The sequence below is a fragment of the Oenanthe melanoleuca genome, chromosome 12 (genome assembly GCF_029582105.1).
Source record: "Oenanthe melanoleuca isolate GR-GAL-2019-014 chromosome 12, OMel1.0, whole genome shotgun sequence".
Classification (NCBI taxonomy): Eukaryota; Metazoa; Chordata; class Aves; order Passeriformes; family Muscicapidae; genus Oenanthe; species Oenanthe melanoleuca.
Genome location: NC_079346.1, coordinates 5,677,962 through 5,704,666, shown reverse-complemented (window position 1 = coordinate 5,704,666; position 26,705 = coordinate 5,677,962). Strand labels below are relative to the sequence as shown.

At 45.0% G+C, this 26,705-nt stretch overlaps 1 protein-coding gene across 25 annotated transcripts in view; it reads right to left on the bottom strand.

Annotated features, from left to right (window-relative positions):
* Positions 1-26,705, bottom strand: part of MAGI1 (membrane associated guanylate kinase, WW and PDZ domain containing 1) — a 326,216-nt gene that overhangs the window by 274,683 nt on the left and 24,828 nt on the right. For 5 of the 25 annotated variants that reach the window (XM_056501120.1, XM_056501133.1, XM_056501124.1 and 2 more), the window contains exon 1: positions 6,349-6,536. The exons of 18 other annotated variants lie outside the window; for them this stretch is intronic. In XM_056501120.1, coding sequence (XP_056357095.1) covers positions 6,349-6,445 — 97 coding nt within the window. In that variant the 5' untranslated portion in view covers positions 6,446-6,536. Of the gene's footprint in view, positions 1-6,348; positions 6,643-26,705 lie in introns of those variants that run through there. 2 more of the 25 variants (XM_056501134.1, XM_056501132.1) reach the window with 2 other exon arrangements.

The window sequence follows — 26,705 nt, the reverse complement described above, 5'->3', positions numbered from 1 at the left end:
AGGTGTGGGTTAGCCCTGAGCAGGAGCCACACACCTTCCCCAGGGTCACTGCCACCACAGAGCACAGCTGGAGAGAGATGCTGAGCATGGGGGTCTGGTGATGCCAGGAAAGGACCTGGCAGCTCATGAAGCAGGGAAAGGTCAATGTCCAGCTCACAAAATCATAAATTCATAAAGATGTTCAGGATTTTGCCTTTTAAAGGCAAACAAGTGCAGTGAAAAAAGCTTTATCAAGTGCAGCAGAAAATAAACTTCAAAATATAATCGTAGGCACTTGTAGCAGGAGCACAGCAGACTGCTGCAACCTCCCTGGTCCCAAAACACCCAGTTCTGAGCAAATACAGCACTGAACTTGTCCTTAACAACTTCAGTGCTGCCAGCACTGATGATTTTCACACCCATCTGATGCTTTTCTTAAAAAAACTCAGCTCCTGGAGTAATGAGATAAAGAAACACACTTTTATTAAGGAAAAGGCTTTTAGATCATCTTTTTGCCCAGAAAACAAGAAAAATGAACCTTTACAAAACTGGAAAAATTCTAGAGCAAAGAATCCTTCAACAGTTACTCTTGCTTTAAGGCTCAGGAGTGGGCACTAAGTAAGCTTAATGGGGTTTTTTTTTTGAGCTTCTCACAAATTCCACCGAAGTTGCTTGCACAGATTTTTTTTCCTTCAGAAATTTATGCTGTGAGTAATTCTGAGCAGTGAATAAACTCCAGGAAATTATGTGCTTTCTCCACTCCTTCAATGATATGAAGCAAGGTGACATGAACAGAACAAACTCCCAATTATACCTTTAGTTCCTCCTGTCACTACAGAGTGCTCTGCCTTTCAAACAATAAAATTAAAAATTAAATACAGCCTGGAGAGCTCTACAGGCACAGGCAAAAGGCTCCATGTTCCACTGCAAGATCTTCTCCCCCAAACCCTACAGATCCCCCAATTTTTGGGATGAAATTGCCACTGAAAGCCAGCACAGCATAGCCTGGTGGCCAACTCTGAGCCACTCCAGGAAGAGAAGCTCTACTGAAATTAAGGAATACTAATAAAAAAATAAAACTCTATGTCCCTCCACCAGATTTTTCCACTACACCTCTAGCAGAATCCTGAGATGAGCTCTGATGGACACAGGTCACGCCCATGGCACCTGAGAGGGTCACAGAGGGTCTCTTGTCCCCACCCAGGATGGCTTTGGTGTGGGAAAAGGGAGATGTGGCATAGCAGCGCTGCCAGGAAGGAGGCCCAGCACAGGGGAGCTCCAGGCCAGCTGGAGCTAAGCCTGTGTGTTTGGAAGGGGATTTTTGGAAGTCAGAGGGGCCAGTTCTGCCCATGGTACAAGCAGGTGCAGCCTGAGTGAAGCCAGCACTGCTCCCAAGGGGCTGTGCTGGACTCAGGCCATGGCTGGCACCCTTCTGCTGCTCTCCCACCCATTCCCTGGGCCATCACCCTTTCCACAGCTCAGGCTGAACTTGCCACCCTCCTAACCCTGGCTGACCCCTGAGCTGCAGGGAACGAGCTCAGCAGCAGCTCTTCCCTCCTCTGTGGCTGATTCATTGGTGGCTGCAGGCAGGGAAGGACCAAAGCCCCTCCACCATCTCCTGATGCACATTTGAACAGCCTCCAAGGCTGCAGGACACTCTGGGAGAGGGTTTGGGACCCTCCTCCTCCCCTGGGTGACAGCAGCACCGAGCCTGCTCCTGCAGCCACAGCAGAAGGTGCTCCAGGCTCTCCATGTCCCCACATCACCCTGGCTCATTAAGATGTTCCTTCCCTCTGCCCCCTCCTCTCACTCCCCAAGCACTAATGGGCTCCTCTGCAAACCCAGTGTGTTCTGCAGAGCAAACACTCCCATTTTCATACCTACAGAGAAAAGCAACTTTTACTCTAAGTAGAAGTGGCAGCTTCTAATTTAAGGCTGTACCACTTGGCCCCTAGGCACAACAAAAGCCACCTATTGCCCATGTAGGTGGTCAGCCAGCTCTAATGCCATCTCAACAAGCAATGGCAAATAAAGGTGACTGACTCTGAACTTGCTGGCCCTTGGCTCAGAACTCCTGCTCTGGGGCTCACTCCCCAGCAGCCCAGATGTGGTTTTTTTATGGGTGAAATTTCACTCATTCCATTAATGTCATCAACCAGCTGCTGGGAGCAAGAACTGCATTAAATTATTTTATCTGCAGCCAGGGGCCAGAACCCCACATGATCCCAAAAAAGGCTCCTCAGCTGCTTTATAAAAGTTCTTGCACTCTTCCTTGTACATGTGCACATGTATTTATACATGCATACACATGTGCAGGTTGAAGCCATGCACACTGTCACTGCCTCACACTGCCAGGCACTGGAGCCCAGGCTGAACCAGGCACAGCTTCACCCCATCAGGAAACATCCCCACCACACAGATCCAGAGCATGACCAGCACAGCTTGATCTGCTTTAGTTTTCAACCTGCTGAATTGCTAGAATATGTTTAGCTGTTACACACAGACCCCAGATCCATAATCCCACCCTCAGCAGCTGTTACATTTGCTGTGGTGCTTACAGCAGATGTTACAGATCCACTAAAAGGTACAACAGTTGAGACTTCCAAAATTGGGGCTGGGAGGGGGTGAAGCAGAGCCCAACCAAGCCTTGCATCCAGGATGGGAGAACCAGCCAAGGGTACAGAGCCACATCACAGCCTAGAGCAGTTTAAGCAACTTCCAAGTGTTGCCATAGTGGCATTAAAAAGCTGTCAGCTCCAGCAGAGGCTGGAATTCACTGTTTAAAGGATGATTAAATATAAGTGACTTAAATTATACATTCCCATTGCTGGAACTGACACCATTTAAAACACACCATCTATTCCCCATTTCCTCTGACACTGATTACTACCCACTAAAAGATGAGCATTTTCTTGCAAGCAGTGAAGTACCAAACTAGGGATTTATGAATTGGAGATAATTAAAAGGTTTTGCATTACAAATAGAGTAAAACATTTACATTCCATGGGCCACCTGAGAACACTTAAAGAGTCAAAATGGACATTTTTTACCTGAAAACATGCCTGCTCTCTATCAAGGCTGCTAATTGAGGCACAGAAAGCTTGCAGCTACTTTACAGCAGATTCATAATCAAACATTTGCTGAGCTTCTGGACAACCTGAGAGAGAGCCATCGTTAATTCTCCTAGTGGAGCTCTGAGTTGCAGCTCCATTAAGCTGACACAAAGAAATTGTCTGTTTCTCCTTGATAAATCTACAGAGTGACTTGCAAGCCATCACCATTCAGATTTCACAGGCATGGAGCTGCAGGATTTTTTTGGCTAGCAATGATGGCACTTTACCAGGAGCAAGAAGAAGCAGCACAAGGGATCACCCAAGGCCATGAGGGCATGGAGAGTCTCTGCTCCATCCACCCAGAGCACCCACAGCCCCTCTCAGAGGCCAGTGTGGTCAGCCCCCGTTGGTCCAAACTCATGCCAAAGTCTCCACCCCAGTGACATGTGAAGGGATTAACACCTCCACTGTGATGGAATTGCACATGAGCATCTCATCTTCAGAAAAGGTCTTTTTAACATGATTTTCCCCCTCCTCCTGAAATCTGCAAGGCAGAAAATACAGTATTGATCTCACTGCCTGGTAGGAACATGATAAGAAACTAATTAAGCAGAGATCTCAGGGAAGGAATCTCCAAGGAATCTTTTGATTTGAACAAGGACACTTACAAAATGCCAGAAAAAAGCTTAAAAATTGGGAAAAAAATGGCTAATCCTGGATCTTCCCTAACAGCCTGTTTTCTCCTGCACTCACAGGAGTGCTGAGCATTGTAGACTTAGAATAGAAGAGGCTCCAGGATACTGGGAAGGAAACTGTGGCTGCAAGTGTGAGACAGGGAAAGGATCAGCAACACAAACAGCAGCAAACACAAACACTGACTCACAACACTGCACATAAACACTGCCAGAGCTTTTACGATTCTAATTCAATCAAAAATAAACAAGAGTGACAGTCCAGGACAAGGAAAGGGAGGATGGTAGTGATGGGAGGGGGGTGTGGGGACTCCACCACATTCACATGTGTTGCTCTCATAGCATCCCAAGTGAGCAGCTCCAGAAAGACACAGAAGGGAAGATAAATGGGACAGCAGCAGCTTCTTGTGATCTACATCCCTGCTTGAAGTTTTCATGACTGCCCTGAGAGCAGAATTTATATCCCAAAACCATGCAGTAGCCTAGTACACCGCTACTGGTTTTGACCCCTGGCCCCTAAACCAGCTCTAGCAACAGAAATAAGAAGTCCAGCTTGGAGGGTTCATGAGTGAAACAGACCCTGTGCAGTGGGTGGATGGACAGAAGGCAACAGAGGGGTAGAAATCACACCATCAGCAAGAGGCACTGCTTTAAATGTTCTGCAAAGCCTCCACTCAAGCCGATTCACAATTTCTTTTGCTCTTGCTTCATTACCTCCTAGTGAGAGACTCCTCCCTAGTCTGCACCTTGAATATTTTTTTTTTCATTTTTTCAGGCAAATCAAGGTATGTCTCTCCAGTAGAAACTAAAAGTTAATGATCATCCTTTTTACAGAAATCTTTTACACATCAGAAAGAGTGCTGCCTCCACTCAGGCTTATATTTCCAAATACAGCTCCTCCAGTATTCTCTCTCCAGCCTCATTTGCTGAGCCTCCCACCTCTCGTGCCCATTCTCCTCCTGCCCTGCACTGCCCAGCCCCTTGGTGCAGCAGGAAGGGATTTCCAGCCCTGCCTTACTCAGAGTTTCTGCAAGGATGACTCAGACAGAGACTGGAGTCTTTTCCTCAAACCTCAGGACAGTGCTGGTTTGTTTGGGCTCTACCATCCAGTACCACCCTGGCTCTGCACTCCATCACCCAGCTCCTGCTCCCTCAGAGCCACCTCTGCACCCTCCCCCTCCCTGTTCCTCATCACTGGTGCCCTGCTGATCACCCAGATGATCCAAATCCTGCTCCCAAGCCTCAGTCACATCACCAGCCCTTCTCACACATTAATGAGTTACCCCACTGAAGAAGGAAGTTAGTTGAACAGATTTGCCTATTTGTTTTTAGGTCAGTTTTTTTTTTTTTTTTTTTTGGGATCCCATCCTCCTCTCTGCTGTGAACAAAGTGCTCTGGAACTTTTTTGAAGAACCAGTGTAATATTCCTTGATCTTTCACTTTCTGTCTTTCCTTCTCCTCCCTTTAAAGGTCCAGAGTGGGTTTTGCTCTGCTCTTCCCTCTCCACCACATCCCTGGGGAACATCAATGACAATCACTAACAAGTGAGCAGTGCTCAGAGCTTGCTGAAACTGGGTTTTCCTCACAATTATACCCAAAATAATTTCACCAAGTCCAGCTGATGTGAATATTGGATAATATATTCTCTATTTGACCAAGCCTGTGCACATCATCACTGTTATAGTTTTGGGAGGACTGAAGCAGAGGAAGCACAGAGCACATCCACCTCTTGTGACCCTTCATCTCTCCAGCCTTGCTCTGCTCCTCTACATCTTTTTCACACATTCCACCTTTCTTTGTAAAAACTTCACCCAATTTAGAAACTTTCAAGTAAATAGTTTTTCCACTAGAGGGCACAAAGATAATTTCTCCTAAATGGAAACTGGTGTTACAAAGATTAATAAAATAATTACTAACATCTCAAAGGCATCTCAAACTTCAATAAATGAACACTCAATAAATTAAGATGTAGTTCTAGTTCCCCAAGTACTACACCACCATAAAATGTCTCAGAGACTGAAAACATAAAAATCCCAAAGTGATGCTACTCTAACAAGATTTCCTATATCACACTAAACAGTTTATCCTGTGATTTCTATGCTTCCCCACTATTTCTCTCTAGGCACAGACCAACGTTATCACAGCAAAGGAAACAGAAGAGGAATCCTAGTATTTTCTAAGCTGCAGTTACCTAAACTTAGCTTCAAATCAATTAACTTTTTAATGTTTCCTAGCTCAAAAGAAGTTTTATACCAGCACCCTGTTTGCAGATACTTTTGGGTCATTATTAATCAGTTCCCGATCCGTCTTGGGCAAATTAAAGAGATTTTAGCCTTCAGTGCTCCTCTAGTCAAACCAGCTTTTCACATTTAAACCTTGTAAACTTGCTACAGGTTGTATACATGTCCATAGCACACTTCTCCAGTTCCTCAGTAAGGAACGGTGTAAGCACAAACTCCATGGGAAAGGCTCAAGTCAAGCGCTCGGTTACACAAACCCAACGAGCGGGACACAGCGATGATCCCAGAGCATCAACTATGCCCAGAGCACTGTGGCTCTCGGGGCTCCCCAGCCTCCCCAGCCCCAGAACAGCCCCAGGCAGGGCATGCCCTGCCCAGACCCACCTTGCTGGCTGCTGTGCTCCCTGCATCCCTGGCTGCTGGGGCGCTGGGCGAGCGCCCGGTACCCGAGCCGGGCGCGCAGCCCCACGCTCCCCTCCATGGCCAGCTGGCCCCAAAGCTGCTCCAGCCCAGGGCAGGGAGCTCTGCTCTCTGCCTCTGGATCCCACTGCCTGGAGGGTTTGGCTGGAGCAGAGTCAGCCCCAGACTCCTGCTAATGGGAGAAGGGAGACAATAGCGATGCGCAGGTGCTTCCTGCCATTTAAAGTGTTTACTTGTGCAGTGACGCTGCTGGGGATCAGATCTGCATGCTGCTCCACAGAGTTCAAAAGGCAGCACGGAACAAAAGCAGCCCTGAAATGCTGCTTATTAAATTAAAGTGGGGGTTTGTTTTTTTTCTTTCTTGTTAAGCTCTGCTTCCTTTGCTAATGCCAAGTAAGAGGGTTTTTTCCAGGCATACAATAAGAGTGGTTTCAAATGGGAAATGATACATACAGTATCAAAACAAAACACCAAGCCTAACACAAAAGCAAAGGGTTTATCAGTGTATCTCCACTGCCTAGGCAGCAGGCTCCTATGGCATGGCAAAGACAATTCCATCAGCCAGGAGAAGGCCAAACTCAAGATCCAGCATGATGTGAGAAAAATTAAAAAGATCAAGAGGGAAGGAGGGGTATAGCAAACCACAACTGCAAGCTAAGGAAAACATCAGTCCAAAAGAGCAACAAAGGCTTATTTGTTTTATGAGATAAAACAAGCAATTCAACAGTAAATCGTTTGGCTTAGGACTGCAACAGGGACCAAAAAAAAAAAAAAAAAAAAAAAAAAAAAAAAAAAAAGGAGCATCTGAATCTAATTTTGTTGTTCTAAGTTTATATTACATGAATCAAGATCCTTACTAGAGAAGCCAGGCACTCAAATCCATGCTTGGATCTTGTACATGGGAAATATCAGATGTACTGAATGTCTTACATTTCCCTCTAGTTAGGGAAGGCCCAAAGATATTATTTTGCTGTTTAGTGATAAGTAACAATAAGAACAATAATAAAAAATGTCAAGGCACTTTTTCAAGTGTAGAAATTAAATTCAGCTTCATAGACAATCTTCTGTGAACATCTCAGTCCTCCCAAAAGCACCACCTCTACTGCTTGAGAAGTTTCAAACAAAAGTACCATCATACTGAACCCCCTTTTCACACAAAGCTACACCTCAAAGTGCCAGACATGCTTAAAACAATGCCACACATTCTCATTCAGCCCCATTCTCTTAATATTAAAATAAACACAACTGACTCCTATTGTCTGAGGGTTGAATCATTTAATCCTTTCCTTGTGGTTGCAGTTATTTCAGATGTGCTTCCACTGACTTTCCTTCTTGGTTCAGACTGAGTGGGATTTGTGCTTCCATCCTCTGCAATCTGGTGGGATGATTGTCATTTCTAGCTTCACTGATGATCTGACATTCCCTGAGCAATCTAAATCCCTCTCTGCTGCTCAATCATGGGCATATGCCAGGAGATAAATGGCAAGTGCTGCTTTCATTGATGCCAGTGACAGAGTAATGCAATGGCTAAAAATTAGCAGGTTAACAATTTTAGAGTGGCTTTTGTGCAGCTCAGCAATCCTGTGTCCAGCTTACCAGACTTTTCTCCTTGAAGTAACAAGAGGACATGGGCAGAGGTGTGCTGAGTACAGCTGCAGCAACACATGGCCTCAGCTGTTGACTAACAAGCTTGGATCTAACCTGTTTTACCTGTGCTGAAACAGTCTGTCAGCACTCTCAGCCCCCACACACCCTGCCTGATCTCAAGCAGCACTGCCAACAGCAGGTGGGCATCATAACCCCAAACCACCTTGTCTGCTCTGCACACAAACATCTGCCAAGCAAAGGCCAAACCAGCATCCACAGTCAGCTCCAAGTTATCATAAAAACAGAGGCAAGGCACTGTGTGCAGTGTGGGTTCAGGGGTGAACTCAAATCCAGGGTCACTGCTAGGAAATCCCTGCCCCAAGTCACTCAGCATCACCATGAGCAACCCACCCTGCTCAGCACAGCTTCCATCAGCCTGCAGAGACCACAGAGCAGGACCTTGCAAGGTGGCAGGCAGCAAGACATCACTCCTGGGTCTCTTTTATTGTCACTTTTAGTCTTTAGTCTTGCTGGACACCAGCAATGCACATATTTTATTTTTATGGCTTTCATTCTACTGCTCTGTGCAACTCCTGAAGGGACACAAGATGCCATTTATTTAGAGGAGATCCACCTGAAAAACAATTTAATGCACATTCCCTGAAAGAATATCAGAACATAAACAGGTGAAAGTAACTTCATTTACCAGCAGAGGCTTATGGATGCTCAGAGACACTGAGATTTATTACACACTGCCTTGGGCAAGTGGAAGGACAGTGAGAGGAGAGATGAATTTCTGGCTGTAAAGCACCATAAATGCCAAACCCCAAATGAGTCTTCACAAGATCTATTATTTATACTCACTCTGAAGCTGCAAGAAGGGGTGGCCAGGGGTTCAAGCCCTGCTGAGGACCCCCAGCATCCTGCAGGACAGCAGTGCAAGTGAAGGGCTTGGTCCCAGCAGGGCAGAAGGCTGGAAAGGCAGGAAAGCTGCTCTCTCCCAGAGCTGGCAGCATGTGCTGGTGCATCCAGCCCTGCATGGTTCAGTGGCAGAAAGGGATTAAGTGGGATAAACTGGGAGAACATTTGGAAGGCCTTTCCAAAACTCTTGGTATGACAGAAGACAACAAATAATACCAATTACAAACAATAACTAAAAGAAAACACATCTGTGGGGAAACACTTCCACAAAATCCTGAGCTTTCTATTTGTTTGTTTTAAATGGCTGAGAATAGAAGAAACAATTCACCCCCAGAGGACAGCAGCCTGAAAGAGCTGAATCCTGCAAGCAGCAACTCACAGAAGTTGGAAGCCAACACAGCTGGAATTAGCAAAAGGAACAAATGAAAGGTTTTTGTTGTGCAAATGGGGCTTTTGAGCAGACCAGCAATAACACCATGTTCACAACTTTGTTGCATGACTTTTACAATTCCTCCCAGCAGCATGCAACAAAACATACCTGAGCTGTAATCAATTTCTTACAGCCCTATATAAACATTACAGGAATTTTGTCCTCTGTAATATTTCTTGCTCTCAAGGCTGCAATAAATAAATCAGTTACAATCCTGCTGCCACTGTGTCCCATCTCACTGTCTCAAGTCACTTCCTTTATTTATTTTAAGCTACCAGTCCAACCACTTCCAGCTTCAACAAACACTTTAAATGTAACCTGTAGCTAAACTCCAGGCAGAATGAAGCATTCTACATTCCAAGGGAAGGAGTGAAAAAGCTGTTTTCCACTGTTATCACTACTTCCTTTCATCTCCTATCCCTCTCCAGTGTCAGGGAAGGGAATTCCAGTAGCAAGTCTCTCAAACAATGACTCAGATTTGGGTCTGGGAGGCTGTGCACACACTGACTGCAGAGGGTGTGAGCACTGGCCCGTGCATGCAGTTGGCTCAAGTCCCTTCTGCAGCATCACCCACTGCTCCAGGACAGCTCTGGTTACTCTTATGGAGGCAGGAGAGCACCAGAAAGGGCAGCAGGAGCACATGCCAACAATTATCCATCTTTTGGAGGGAGAGACCTTCTAGGGGGTGAGTTGCTCCCTTCAGCCTGTCCTCAGGCCCTCCCAAAGCATCTCATGCAGCAGATGCAGGTGTAGCCAACACACTGGGACTGAGTTTTAGGGATGATACGTGAGAGGGGAATTGCCTGGGCTCACCTCAGGGCCAGGACTCAAGGCAAAACCTGAACTGGCCCGTTCAGGGAGCTCTGTATCACTCAGGCACTGAGCTGCCATGCTGCAAGGCTTCATTCTGTCCATGAAAAGGCTTCAGGCTGTCAGAACACGTGTCCTCCCATTCCACAGCTCTGTCTCAAGGGACAGCAACAGGAATTGCTTCAGGAAGAATCCCAAGAGAGGACAAGTGCATGGCAGTACTTCCCCAAAGAGTACTGCACCTGGCAGAGGCTGTGCCTCAAGGACCATCACAGCCAGAAATGTTACCTTGGTACAGCCCTGGTTGGGCTGCTCCAGATCTCTCCCTCTGTTTCATCCAGTGAACAGCAAATCCACCCCACCACTGTGATAAAGCAGCAGAGAGGATGCAGAATGGGGGGAGAAGTGACACCCGAGCCTACTTCAAAGGTTTTGTATCCTTTGAGAGCTCCACTCATACATAATTGAATGGGCTATATGTCTGGACTACAAGAAAGAAGATTTTTATTTTTTTTTCCTGCTACCAGACCCATCACGTGAGGCATGCTGTCATACTATAGCCTTGGGGGAGGTTTGCAAACTTGGACAATTTACTGAAAAGCAGAGTAAACTACTACTGACAGCAAGTGGAGCAGAGCCCAGATCCCTGAGAGGTTCTGACAATGGGAGGACTCAGGAAAAATAAGCCAGCCTTGACCTCGCATGGGGGAGGCCCAGAGAAGCACATGCATGTATTTTATTTCACACTAACCTCTGTTTGACCAGTTATGCAAATAAATCTCTGCTTGTCCTAAGTACACTGCTAGACACTGAGAGAATTTGGAAGAGTTCACAATAAAGCCAGACCTGCAGATCACTGCATTGCGACTGAACTTCTCCAGAAATGAAGTATTAAGCAGGCAGGAGTGGCACATACAGCCCATAAAACAAGGGAAACTGCAGACAAGAAAAGAAACCTAAGAAGAGGAAAAAATGAAAAAAGTACTTAAGAATTTGATACATGATCACCATCACTTCAGCTCCTTGCAGGCAGAGCAGCAGAATGTGGTCCCTGGAGAGCAGATCCCAGGCAGAGTGTCCCTGCAGGACCCACAGAGCCAGCCCTGCCTGCTGCTGTGGGGAGCAGGGCAGGGAGAGCTCCCTGTGCCTGCCCTGCACAAACACAGGGACTTTGCTGATAAAAAGAACAAACCAGGATGTGTCTAAGGGGGTTATGGCACCAGCTGCCCCAGTGCAGGAGGGATCTGGCTCCTCTTTGCCAGCAGCACAGAGGCTGCAGTGCTGGCAGCACCTCGTGGGCAGGGACTGCAGCATCACCCAGAGATTTACACCCCTGATCACAGTCCACTGTCCAGGGCTCTGCTGCAGAGGCTGTTCACACTGCTGTCATGAGGATGGCACTATTAAACCTGATTTCAGCTTCCCCTGACTTCAATCAGTGCTGCCCAGTCACTCACTCACCCCTCAACTCCTCAGCACCAGCTCACTTCAGGCATGGCAGCAGCAGGTGAGTTTGGTGTGAACCCTCCCACTTTCTAATTATTCTGGTTATTGCACAGCAGCTTTCTTCCAACATGGCAACACTGCAGAACATGGGCATGAAGCTTTCCAAGATTTCTACAGTGACTGCTAAGGGGCTCTTGAAGGGGGGGGTCACTCAGCTGAGGGCAGCAGTGGAAGCTGAACCCCTAAAACCTCCAAACAACTTCAGCAAACCCCCCTGTGCAGGTGGGAGCAGCAGCTGCCCTAAATCCTCTCCACACTGAGGCACAGGGAGTGAGCACAGATGACCCCAAGCACAGGAGCTGATCCAGCTCAAGGCACAGCTCCTTGGGGCAAAAAGAGCACAAGTCAAGTAAAAATAGAGAAAACTTTCAGGCATTCCCACTTGGAGGCTCACCCCCACCCCTCCTGCACATCCTGCCCAGGGCAGGAGATGCTGCCCACTGAGCTGGCCAAGGTTTGACCTGAGCTCCCCATGGGGAAGGTTCAGCTCAGGCCTCTGTGGCACGAGAAGCTGCAAACCAGCAGAGCAGAGGAGAGGGAGTCACTGCTTCAGTGCACTGATCCATACAGACAGCGAGAGGCTGGGGAAAGGGGAAAAAAAAAATGCACTAAAAATTCTTCTGACAGGGTGAAAAATGAAAGCAAAGTGAAACACAGCTCAATCTGTCAAAACAAAATCACAGCAAGCCCACTGAAAAGAAAAAAAAAGAAAAAACCACAGGGCTCAGCTCACACTTCCTAGTAACAAAAACTGGTACATTTGTTTTGCTGAAGATGAGAGGGTGAGTTAAGTTTGCTAGACAACACTGAGGAGATTTGAAAGGTAATCATGGCAGAAGCACAAACAATCAGATCTAGCAGGGACACCCAGCACTTGCTGCCTCCCACCTTGCCACTGCAGAGTCTCACAGAATCACTCACAGTCGTGCTGCTGAGTCAATGGATGGGCTCAGAGAGCCTGATCAGAGCAAGATTTGCCCTGTCCCTCTCAGAGCTTCACTCAAGGAGGAGGAAAGATGATGCATTTAGCAAAAAAGTCACAACTTGGCATGGCCAAAGGTCCCTTACAGCACATTTCTGATCAGGGTAGGTAGTAAAGGCCAGTGTAATATTCAGGCCACAGAGAAGCCACATAAGAGTCCTAACAATGCTAGCCAGAGGGTATTTTGAATAGTGAGACAGTCTGTAATGAGCTTAGGTGGGCCAACCTAATTATTCATGGCCTGAGGAAGCATCTCCCAGTACAAGAGAAGTGCAAGATACATATTTATAGTTCTTTCCTAATAAGCTCATTAAAGGTTTCAGAGATGAATGACCACAGCATCTGACTGTTTTGTTATAACCTGGAGATGCAAATAGTAATGAATGAGCAAGCCAGGAGAATAAAGGCAAGGGATGCACAGGGCTCTAATTAGAGGGGGAAAAAAAGCCCAAATAAACCCCAGAAAAGCCTTCAAACATAGATTTCTGTTATACTCCAATGTGAAACTGCCACTTGATGCTTTGTTTTGAAATGGACAATTATACACAAGCCCTTTTTCTATAAATGTGTGAACAAGCATTGCAATAAACCCCTTTTAACAAGGCCTTAGAGCATTACCAACAGGAAATAATACAGTGGAAACAGTTAATATAGATGTACAACACCTCATATTCAAAACTGTATTTTATTTAAAAAAAAAAACTTAAAACAAATCTTCCAAATAATTCTGTATAATATAAAAATTCTAATTTCCTAATGTTTCCATTCCAGCAGACCTTTGCCTACTCAGATCTTTTCACACTGAACTGGGTTGCAGGTGCACACAGAAATCAAACTGGGATCTGGCACAAGACAGAGGGGAAGAAAGTTTCCTTTCTCTGTTTCTTTTTTTTTTATTTTTAAAGCACCTTCTAACCTAAGACTCCCCAGCAAACACAGCTTTTTCAATTGCAGCTGCAATGTTTTAACCTCTCCTCTTTAACTCTCTATTGGCTGCAGGAGCTGAAATTTTAGCACTTGTTCTGTTATAGGAATTCTCTTCCCTTTCCCTCGAGGTTTCCCCCTTCATTAGAAATTAAATCTTCCCTGTTGCACATCAACCTTCTCATAGCCAAGTGCTTGGCATCAGGTGCTGTATTCCATGACATCCTTACACAAAGGAAAGAGCATCAAGTCACCCCTGGGCTCCCACACAATTCTGGTGTCACACTATTTGTAATTGTAAGCTACTAAAAGCCCAGCACACTTTTCCACAGAAACTCAGTCCTGCAAAATAGTTTCTCAAAACTGAGAAAAATTGAAGAAAACTCCTTGATAAATACACAGAAATTTCCTCATCCTTTTGTAAAAAAGTAACTGGAAATGATGTGCAGTTTAACCAGGTAAAATCTGGGAATTGCCAGTGGCAAATGCTTTGACAAGCTCTGCTTCCTGCCTTAGCCCTGGCCAGTGGAAGACTAAATGCTTTAAAAATTAGTCACCTCCAATTTCCACTCTCAGCAAGAAATAACAAGTACTGACCCCCCTGAAAAAAAGCATTTACAGAAACATAGGTCTTTTTAATTAAAAACCAGAACAACATTGCTCAAGCCTGTCTCCTTGTCAGCCCCAAGAAGAGCATTTTCAAAGCCCAGGAGGCTGGCAGGTCTTTGGGGATGGCAGAACCCAAAACTGCTCAGACCCTGCCCAAGGTGCCTCACACACCCCACACCTCATCCCCAAGGTGACCAGGGACCCAGCATCTCCCTGCTCCCCAAAACTCAGCCAGCCATGGCAGCCAGCTCCCTCCATTTCAACTTTTGTTTTTTCTACTGATCAGTCTGTCCCTGGCTGGTGTCAGCTCCATTTCTCCACTACCCCCTGTGTTTAAGCACACAGGTATCCCACACCTCCTGTGCCCAGGACAGGCAGCCCCTCTCTTATTCCTCCAGAGCTGCCTGCTCCACAGAGCTGGGGAGCAAAATAGAATTATAGCAAGTGCATTTAGGAAGAGCAGATGACCAAAACAAGGACAGCAGCAGAGATGAAAGCAGGTTTGTGCTGCCAGCAACTGCAGCAATGGTTGAATATCCAGAGGCAAGGCAGGGAGGGCAGCCTGGCCTGACTAAGAGATGTCTGGTTTTCCTTGGATGGCTGAAACCACCCACCACAAACTGCATTTGGGATGCAGAACTCTCCCCTGCACGTGGCACACCCAGCCCTTCCACCAGCTCAAAGCAGTTTCAGCTGTAATCCAGCTGAACCCTCAAAGCTCAAAAAAATGGCATTTTCCTGTCCCTTCACTGGCCTGAGCAAGTGACCATCTCTGCTCCTGAGAGGCTGGGCTGAGCTCTTTGTCCAAAAGGATCCAACCACAGGGCTGTGTGGCAGCAAAGATGAAATTGGCACCTCAGTTTCTGAGATAGCAGGAACTGGATTGTCCCAAATCCCCTGCAGAGGGTCTCAGCCCACCCAAACCCAGCCTGGATGGAATCTGGGCATTAGGCACATGAGCAGAGGCTAAATATGGAGCATTTCAGCTTCCAAGGCTGCAGCTGCTCACACAGAATTAAAGCACTTACTAGCATGTGTACATTGACAGATAGCAAATTGCAACAAGAATAATGGGACAGCAAGGGGGGAAAAAAAAAGCAAATTAACAAAATAAAGCTGATTCTGGTGGCATGTAATTCTTGTAACTCCTAGATTAGCCTGTACTCCATTTATCATCCACTCCAGGCTTTGGTTTTGTTTCCCTTAATTCCAGGGAGGTCTTTTGAGAAACAGGGCATTTCTTCCCTCTCTAGAAAAGAAAAACCTCATCTGCACTGCATATTTTTAAGATTAACAATCCAAGGTCAAGCTCTCGAAAGGAATTGTAGTGGTGAAATATTTTTCTAAACCACATTTCACTGAAGGAGGAATTTTATCTTGACTTAGGATATTTGCTTTTAACATAGGTAGGTTCTGGGCTTTTTTTTGGCTTTTTAAACAATATCAACCAATTAGAACTCCAAGGCTTGATAAAATCAACACCCTTCAGGTTAATGCTGATTACCAAAATTACAAAGATGAAGTGCTATGGAAAACAAACAAACACTAATCCAAAACGTTAGGATGGACCTAAATGGTGCATAAATATTGTTCTATTTCTGTTCTGTCAAAAAGAAAAAAGAAAGCCAAAGCCAGCAGTGCATAAAAACAGTACACAGTACCTGAGTAAAGCTATCAAGAGAGGACTTAATTAGTGAAAGAGACCTTGCTTGGCCAAAACATCCCTTCACTTGGGCAGAAATGAGTAGAGGACCCTCACAGACCTCCTCATCGTGGGAGGCAATTAAGGCTGGCTGGAATAATCTCTTCTGGCTCCAGCGTGTGCAGATGATTTTTTTACACATTTACACAGATGGTTTTGCCAAGCAGAGGATTAAAGGAGCACTCAGCCTGGGTGTGCTCCAGCCCAGGGGACTGGAATGGAGGTGATGGTGGTCCAGTCACAGCAGCCTGTTTGCTTTGAGGAAGGCAGAGTTTAGCAAAGGTAGGAAGGAAGAAGGGAAGGGAAAAAAAACAAAAAAGAAACCCTAGTATCTTCCAACTGACAAAATTTTCTAGGAAATGCAGAGAAAGCCATTTTTCCTAATGCCAGCAAGTAGGTCAGAACCAGACCCCCAAGAGCCAAAAATCCAGAAATCCATCTCAACCCCACAGCTTTGCATTTACACTTTGCAAAAGAAACCTGGCTGAACAAATCCCTCCAGAAACTGCTGATCTCTGCAAGCTCTGTAAGAAACTTTAAAGTGGGAGAGCCACAGGAGAAGGGTGTTTGTTTTTAAAACCTGTTCCCAGGCTGAAATCCTCAACTCCAGAGTGAGTAATGTACACAGAGGTGTTTACAAGCCTCCCAAGGAGTTTTACAAACGGAAGAGCTGAACTGCAGCCTTGAGAGCTCTGAACATGTCACCACACTCTTCCTGTCCCCAGAGGTGACCCATCTCTTGCATGTCACTGCAGCCTCACACACAAACGTTAATTTAGGGCCAATGACTCACTATTCCTGTTTTCCAGAACATTCAAACCAATATTGTAAGGAAACCTGTTGTGTTTTTTTTTTTACCTCCCCCATAGGCTGAGTGGCTGGGTAAGAACAGGAAAGGCAGGAAGAAGTAAAAAATTGAGGAAAAAATGGATAAACAGCTCTGTTAACCTTTGCAAGTGATGAGCTGCAGAAGGTGCCCCCAAGCACAGGTCATGGGGTGTGCAAAGTTTGTATCAGAAGGAAAAAAGGGCTGATTGAAAATGCAAATGACACCTGGTGGATCTGGAGCAAATTGAGGACTAACAGATCCAAGCTCCAACATCCCAGATGCACCATCACACACTCAGCCCCTTCCAGGAGCTGCCTGGCTGCTGTGGGCTCAGGAGAAGAATACTGGAAGCTTTTATTAGCTCCAAAAAAACAAGTACATAAAACTGCCTTGCTCCACTAGCACTGAAACTTTTCATATGGGGGAAGAAAAGGAGCAAATAACAGCAACAAAAGGCAGCTGATCCCTTCAGGAGGCTGGGGGCACAGCAGTGTGGGTATCTCCAGCACAACAAAAGCTCTCCCCAGTGAGTCCCAGCCTCCAGAACAGTCCCAAGGAGCAAGATCTGCAGATCCCAAAACCTCTGACAGCTCCCAAAGCTGCCATCTGCAGGAGGCCAGCCTTGGCTTCAGCACTGCCTGCACATCACTGCTGAGAGGATTTTAAACATCTCATGACTTAAAACAGTGCAGAAACAGCAGGGCTCTGCTGTGGAAACCCATCCAGCAGGTCCATGCAGGTGCCTGGGTGTGCAGCCTGAGCCTCTCTCTGCCAGCACCACCATCCTCCCAAAGAACAATATGAAAATGCAGATTCTTCAGGGTAAGGTAAAGTGGGACCACATCACACACCACAGTCTGTAGGAGCACTAAGGGCCACCTTCCCCTGCCCTGGGGATTACACAGCTCTGTGTCCTGCTCCTGCAAGTGTGACCTTGGTGAATTAATCCCAAGGGATGTACTTGCCATCCATCAGAAAACAAACAGATAAAGTGATAAAATCACCAACTCACATAAAGCCAGCCTGCACTGCTGCCAGAAATAAAGAAAAGCACAGAAACATTGAAGGCACCTTCAAGGACCTCTCATCAGCTGTTTTTCCTTTCTGAGGAGCTTCACCTTTTCTGAAGACATTGCAGAGGCTGTAATTCCAACCAAAAGTGACATGACTTCATTTCCTTTGGAAAACAGCAGCTCTGCCAGCCCCTCCTTCCCTTGTCTTGCACTCTCATGAGCAAAAAAACTCAGATCTCCAGGAAGGGGGTAAGGTCAGAAGCAAATGCCTGAATTGCTCCCAGATTAGCAGCCCAGGGGGACTAATTCCAACAGAAAGCATTTACAATATTCTTGGTATTAAATGCTTTTGGCCAAGATGAAATTTGTTAAAGTTGCACTTTTGTTTCTTCAAAGCTCTGAAGTAATTTCTTCCCCCAAAGCTGCCTCTACAAGCTGAATCTGTGGGAAAATGGAGATTTCACACACAGAAACCAGCACAGCTAAGTAATAAACTCAGATGTTAAAGGCTGATCTATTATTCTCCACAGAAGCAAAGCACCCACATAGAAAGGCAAATTGTTGCCCCAAAATTGATGTGCCACTCTAATTTCCTGAGATAAATCCCATATCAGTCAAATCCTTTTCTAAAAACAAATAGAAAAACTAAATGTACAACCAAGCAAATATCTAAAAAACCCTTGACTACAATTTGGCTGGACAAGAGCTTTATGAGGAGCAGCTGATTTTTACCCAGCATTTCTGAATTATTTTATTAGGATCCAAGACTTCTTACACAAGGTTGACAGGACCCCATTAAATCACTGAATATTTAACTATCCCATTTATTACATTTTGCCCTTCCCCTTCTTCCCACCACAAATCAGCATTTTCTTGTTTCTTTATTGTGCTTTTTATTTCCCAAGTTCCCTGATCCCCCACACAAAGAATTTCTGTCACAATGTTGGATGGGGAGCACCTCATCTATTAGAATTCCATTGGTACCAACTCTGTAGGTGATGACTTCAGACAGGAAATAACATTGCTGCTCTTTCTTTTCCTTCCCCTCCCTCCACAGCTTCACATGTTCTCACAAGGAAAAGAGCACTGTGCTCTCAGACTGGAACTGATAAAAACCACTATGGAGCAAAGAAAGGCCTAAAGCTGAATGAACCAACTCTAACTCCTGCAGAAAAATTCAATTTTCTAAAACCAAGAACAGTACAGTACCTGGGGAAGATCCTGGATGAAAGAAAAAGAAATCACAGTTCTTGCTTTGCCTCTTTTTGTGGTGCCAGCTGGAATTCAACCCACTTTCATCCACCAAGTTTTTATAATCTAATGCAACAAAAAACTCCAAAGACAACAGAGTCAAGAAGCATGTTTAAATCTCAGGAAAGCCTGGCTTGACAATGCTTCCAATCTTTATAAATAAAAGAAAAACCATCAAGTCTTGGACAACTGCTGATAGGGAAGTGTGGGAGAATTCAGGACATCCATGGGCTGCCTGATAGTCCTTGGCTGAAAACACTGAGAAATATTCCCAGAGCAGTGATTTCATGCAGAAGCACAGCAGTATGATGACTGATGGCCCATAAAACCCATAAAGACATTTTAAATATTTCAGATTATTATTTTTTTAAACAGTTCAGCAGAGTTACCCACCCAGGCACAGATATCCCCCAGCACTCCTGCAGTCCCTAATTATGTATTTTTGGCCAGGTGGAAACCATGGCCTGGGACAAGTGAACACAGATGGATAATAATCATAGAATCACAGAAAGGCCTGGGCTGGAATAGACCTGAAAGATTATTTGGTTCCAACAATTGATCAAACAGGTCTTGGTGTTATAGCAGCACCCAGGATGGAGCTGCAAACAGCCCCAGAAACAGTGGGGAAACAAAGGATAAATCCCTTTTTTTTATATATCCCTTCTCTTTTACAAGCCTTTGATGCTCTGATGTTTCATGGCAAACATCTCTGCTAGCAGGGAGAGCAGAGGAGGCACAGCACACAGGATGGAGCAGGGACAGCAATTCTTCCTGATGTGCTTCAGAAAAAACCTTCTCCCCAAATCCAAACTTAATATTGATTTATATCCTGAAGCATGAAGACATATCCCATCCAATATTCTTGCTTTCAGAGGGCTAGGTTTTGTTTTGGGTGGATTTTTGCCTTAATCTCAGTTGCTCCAACAGTTCATGTATATTTAATTACTGGCATGGTCTCAGACATTGAATTTTGGCCCTCAGTAAAACCCTGTGGCAAGCAGCTCTGTGAATCAACAAGGGGGAAACAATTCCCTGTTTCCTTTGGAGTGCAATGTTAAAGCTGCATAGCTAAATTCCCAGAGGCCAGGAAATGAAAACATTAAATATCCTAATAACATCACTAAAGAAGTCATGTTTTACATATATGTCATTCCAATGAAATATTTTTCCTGTTTAATCACTTAGTGTTAATGCAACTCATGCTGGTGTTAAAGGTTCACACACACAAAAAAAAGAGAAAGGAAGGATCTCACATGGGAATCCCATCCAGGATATAACATAGCCAGGCAACCACTACTGCAGACACTCAGATTTCTAATTTTGTTGATTCTAACTAGACACACTTAATGGCACAGTAATTATATAAATTACCTGGAATACATAACACTATTTATACATGATAAATGAACTGTTGCAGAGGAAATGCCAAGGAAATATAACTAAATTTTATTCAGTTTCATTCCTTAATAGGAAAAAAAAAAAATCAAAGGCCATGTAATTGCAGCAAACTTCTTACTTTCTGTAAGAAGCTTCTTCCCACAGGTCTTTCCTTAAATCTTGGCAATTAAGACATTTCCAAGAGGTTGGGGACTGCAAACCAACAGGTTCATCTCTCCCAAAATTAACTCACAAAAAATTCACCTTCCCCACTCTGAGATGCAGCAAAGTCCTGGGCAGCCTCAGCTGAAGTTGCCAGATGAGCAGAACCATAACTATGCAGTGCTAAAAAAGTGAAGGAGAAAAGGAAATTTCCCATTTAAGAGCTGTCACACAAAATGAAAACAACTCCCTTCAATTTAATTTAATTCAGAAGGAGCTCTCCTGACACAAGGCAAGGACAGATGCAGAATGGCTGAGATTGTCTGGCAGGAGCAGACAGCTGGGCAAAGCTGGGAGAGTTTACACAAACATGTCCAGCCCAGAATAAGATTTTAAGTGTGACACAGATGCCCAGGCAATAACCAAGCAGATGCTGGTGTGATGGTCTTGCATTTCTGTGTCTTTTTAGGAGAGGGATGGGTAAAGGGCAGTGAATGTGGAAGAGAATTGAAGCATCTCAAAAATAGGTGAGAACAAGACTCACCTCCCAGCATTTCTGCCCAGACACACATCTCATCCCCTCTTGCTGCAGACACCTCACATGCCCATTTTTTACATTTCTGCATTAGTCTATAGGAAAACTGCTCTGATTTTTTGCTCCCAAAGCACTCACAGCAGAGTCCTGTCTCAACAGAAGGTGGGATCAATCTGTTTATCTCTTACCCAGACCAAGTACTCTCCAAAAAAAAGCAGGGTTTGGAGTGACTGGCATGACTGGGGCCCCCTTGCACAAACACTGTTTGTGTTTCACATTTACTTGATGGTAAAATACCCAGTATTGTTGAGTTCCTGCCAGACCACTGGAACAGAGCACTTGGCTGGAGCAAAATCTACCCTGAACACACAACTGAGATGAGGTTCCCATGTTATGTAGCACCACAGCTCTTGTTCAACCCATTCCTCCCAGTGAGATTTCAAAAGCAACTGGAATCTAAAAGGTGTTTCCAAGTCCCTTTTTTTTTTTTTTTTTCCCCCTAAAAGGACAGCAAACCACTTGTGGGAAAGCACAGACTTGAAATACATGCACATATTCAAGAAGAATTAAACCATAGGCTTCCACTTCAGCCAGAAGAACAAAGTCTCCAACCTCAGTGTTCAAAGACAGGGAAATTAAGAAATAACACTGTCTCTCCTATTACTCATCCCTGCTGTGCTGGGTTGCTACAATCCACCCAAAATTAAAGAGATGTCCAGAAAAAATTTCAGCTCAAAAGGGATATTTTAAAAACCAGCCCAAGGCAGGTTATGTGGCTGACATGAAATGCACAGCATCCATCAAGAGGCTGTATATGCCATTCCTGAATTGCAACAGCCACACTCATGTGGTTACAATTTACAAATTAGCACTAGGTAAAGTAAGAATTTCCTCACACCTTGAAATCTGAAATAGCAGCTATTTTCCCACAGTCAGCTCCATCAGCCAGTACATTTCCTCATGTGACAGGGTATCTTTGGCCAATATTTAAACTCTGGCAGTCTGATGTGCATTGAAACCAAAATCATCACTGGGGGGTGGAAGCAGCAATCCTGGCTCTGTCTGACCCATTCCTATTGCTGATATGTCAAATGTCTGTGCAGCCACACACAAAATCCAGGTGCAGAGCAGGCAGGGAGAGCAGCTCAGCAAACAGGGCTATGCAACAGCAGGGCAGCAAAGTGATGCTGGGAGAACACAAGGGACACATTTCCACCAGAAATTCCTACATTTCCACCAGAAATTCCTACATTTCCACCAGAAATTCCTACATTTCCACCAGAAATTCTGCAGAATGCACATTAGAATTTATACAGGGTTGGTTTGGCACAAAACCAGACACACACAGCTTCCCACAGGCTTCAAGATGATATAAACCCATCAGCTCAGTGGGACAACAGTAAAAACATCCCCTAAACTCAACCTGCACCAATCCCCACCCCACTGACCCATGGATGTGGACAAATTGCCATCCCAGGACATGCTCCCTTCATCTTCCCATGGACCTGGTGGCCTGGAAAGGGACATCTCTGGCCACCACAGACCTGTGACCCCTGTCCCCAAATTAAAATACCACCTGTGCCAGGAGACCCTACAGCTTTATCATCTTCAGTGATTTCCCACCACATAATCACCTACAAGGTAATATTTTCTTATTTAAGCACGTTTGCAGCTTGATTCCAGTGGTTTGTGCACATCTCTCAGGCTGGCTGCTGGCACTTGCAAGCAAAATGCCAAAGTGCTGCTGGAACTTGCACTAGTTTGTAATGAAATGGCTTTGAACCAACATTTTCATCAAAGGTGATCCTGCCTCACCCTTTTGCTAAACACAAAGTGGTTTCCCTGTTGGGAAAGATAATGAATGCTAGAAATAAGAACAGTTTTGAACAGAAGCTCCCAACAAAGCAGAAAACCTGGAAATCACCTGAGGAAATTAACTATTCATCCCTATCAGATTTGAACTGTTGGATAAGCAATCTTCATCCAACAAATCACTGCTAATTTCTCATGCCCATCTCAAGGATGACCACACTCTGCTCAGTTATTTTGTGCCCAGAGCTGAGTTAACATTGCCCTGAGGGGCTACTGGTGACCCCTCAGCAGCTCTTGGCACCAGAGGCATCTCTTCTTAGCAGAAATGGAGATGTAAAATACAAATATATATATATATACACACACAAACTTTACTCCATCCTGCACATAACAGTGCCCCACAGCAGAAACAACCCTGCTTCCCAAACACTACAAGAACATTTCCCCTGGGAGGGAAGCAAAGAAACACCTGCAAATACTAAAAACAACATTTCACACAAAATTTATACCAAGCTTGCCAGCTACTACAAATATATTTTCAGAGAAGTGGTGTTTACAAGGCTAGCCAACAACTTCTGAGCAAACCTTGTAAGTCAATTAAATACTACTCTGACACAGAGTCATGGATCATCCAGTGCTCAAAGAGTAGAACTGTTGATTTTAGTCAAAGGCAGCAATCTGGCAGTAAATACATCAGTGTCCTGGCAGACAACTGGCTGGTATCATTAGAAAGTATGTGTTCCACCAATTACAAAAATTAATTATAAAGCCATGTCAGGTCACTGGGTTGGAAAATAATTATTTCACTTCACAACATTAAATGAGAGACAGTGCCCCACCTTCATCAGTATGCAAATTGCAAAGGATTGCTTGGGACTAACCCAGCTATCTCCAAGGCTGGCAGGTGCCCAGCCTAACCCAATACAGCCCTGGGGGTGAGATGGGTGAATACCACCTTGTGAGAATCCAGTTTGGCAACAAAGAACATGCAGCAGGGGAAGAAGGGTGGCAAAGAAAAGAAAAAATGCAGACCTAGTGAAAAGTTGTGTAGCAAAAATCTCTAAATCACAAAAAAAAAATCTCAACAAACTTTGAAGACTGCTGCATGCAGAAGACCATCACTGATATATTTGGGAATAGGCTGGTTGACTGCTTTTCTTCACTAATGAGTTTTGGTAAAGGCACTAGAGAAAAACTTTGGCAAAATTTTGTCATGATGTTATAACTTGACAATATCAGCACTATGTATTTCTGGGATATGATTCTCAAATGTCTCTGGCCAGGAAAGATTTTGCACCTCCTCTAATCAACCAGGAGCTGAGATAGCAGACTGCCCACAGGTCAACAAGCCTTTTGCCTAAGGTTCAGCTGAGCTAACACACCAGAAAAATTAGGAAGACTGAAGAGATTTCAGTGGATAAAATTATACAGATATATACATATATATACACACACATCCTATCTTCCAAATGGCAATTAGCCTTCTCCAAACCAAAGCCTACCATTTACTGCAGCAATTATGTCAAGACAGACTGGACTGGCACTATCACCAGCCCTTTGTTCAAAACTTCTCAGGCAACTCTGACTCCTTTCCTCATTAGCTGCTTCACACAGCATTAACTCCTTTTCTTACAGGCAGCTCCACACAGCACTGACTCCTTCTCTCCTCTCTGCAAGTTTCCTTCTGCATGACTGGCTAACCCAACCTGTCCCTCACACAGCATCTTCTTACCTTATGTCCCTTGCATGACCACATGTCCCTTGTTCTTCCCAGCACAGCCAACAGACTCCATCCCAAACTCCAACTGTAATTTGTGTCCAGCTGCTCACTCTTTTATAACCCCCATCCTCACTGGGCAGGCAAGGCTGTCTCCACTTCTCTGCAATCAGTACAGCTGTAATTCATTGAGGGAAATTGCCTTCTGCACCATCCTTACAAACCATCCTCCCATAATTTACAAGCAGGGAACCTCTGTTCTCCCCAGTTTACCAGGACTGCAGTTGATGAGCTGCCCAACTCCCATGTGATAACCTCATTTTCCCCAGGTGATGGGTGCTGTCCTTGGGGCAGCCCTCCAGACTTTTTTAATTGCCTCTGCAACATGAAAAGACAAACCCACCTAAGAACCTTCATCTTCCCTCTAGAGCATGTACTTACCCAAAGTGTTGCACAACGACAAGCATACACATTCACTTTAAAGATCTATGAACAAAAAAATACCAAAACCAAACCCCAGATACTGCTACACACCTGCAGCCCTGAGACACAATTTATTACATTCAGAGCAGCTGGGTACATTGAACATTCTTTTATTGCTATGGGGACTTGCATCACAGTTACCTTCAGTTTGACAAACATTTCCTCATAAAGCTGGCTCCCGAGGAACAGGATGGAGATTTCATATACATCTTTGTGTCTGTGTGTGTATAAAAACAATGATACATTTCATATGATACAAGCTGACATTTCCTTATCAATGCAAATAGCCCTGCCACTCCCTGAGGCTACATGATGATGGGAGTGCTGAGAGCTGTGGATGTGAGGAGTCTCACACACAGGTAAATTACTTCACTCTGCACACCCCAGGCATTTTCTGTGTTAATTCTTGAGCCTCTGCTTTGACCTGGCTCTGGTCATTGATAATTGCCACTCCACCATCTGCTGCTGCTGTGCCCTACAGGCCCCTTTTATAAAAGGGTGATCTTTTTGCAGATATGGGGGATCAGTTTGCACCTCAAAGCACAGCAGGTCAAAAATCTTCTGCCTCAAAAACCATAGAAATAAAATGATGTTATGCACATCCCCCATATTAAAAGCTACAAGAGATGACAAAACATTTCCCCTCTAGGACAAGGTTAGATATTAGAAAATATTTCTTCACTGAAAAAATGGTCAAGCATTGGAACAGGCTCCCAGGGAATTTGTGGAATTACCATCCCTGAAAGTGTTAAAAAGGAGGAGACATGGCACTCCATGACATGACTTGGTGGGCATGGTGATATTTGTTTGAAGGTTGGCCTTGGTGATCTTGGAGGATTTTTCCAACTTTAATGATTCTATGGCTCTAAAACAACTTTACTTGCTTTGCAATGGTTAATACACCCCACACAAGCACTCTCACATAATTATGCAAGTTAAATCAAAGAAGCCCAGGAGCCTGCAGCCCTAGAGGCAGCATTCTCAGTTCTGCACAGTTGCAGGGAGCTCTGCACAAATCCCCTCAGTGTTCTCCTGCAGGAGCATGGGTGGGAGCTACCCCTGCTCTCTGGCTCTGTCCTTGAGAAAACTTGCCCAACCTCATGTCATGACACAGCTTTCCCACTCCAGGCAAGACCAGGGAGGGCTGAGCCTCTCCAGAGCCTTTGGAAGCAGTGCCTTGCTCAGATTTTCTGCATCTGAATTGCTGACACTGCAGGGAAAAGGCAGAAATCAAGCTGCCCCTCTGTGCAGCACAGCTGGGCTGTGGCTGCTCCTCACTCTGGCCATCTCTGCACTCCAGGAATCCACACCAAAGGGCCATGAAGGCCTGAACTGCCTGTGTGGGTACTTTTCCGTCAAACTGTACATTTGGATTTTTTTGTAGTCCTGAATTTTCACCCCAGCCCCCCTGTAGCAAAGTGTGCAATGCAGGAGTCAGAGGCTCAGGGATGACAGCTGCTCTGGGATCACCTGGGGTCACACACATCCCCATGCTCCAGATGACAGCAGTGACCAGAAGCAGCAGCACACTTAATTTCCAAAATCTCACGTGACCACAGGCCACTGCACCAACAGTCACAATCCATCTCATATGCTCTAAAAGCAATTTCCCTTTTTTCCTTGCTTTTAACAGGTTTGAAGGCTTTGTTTGTCTGTTTTTAAATTAGTAAC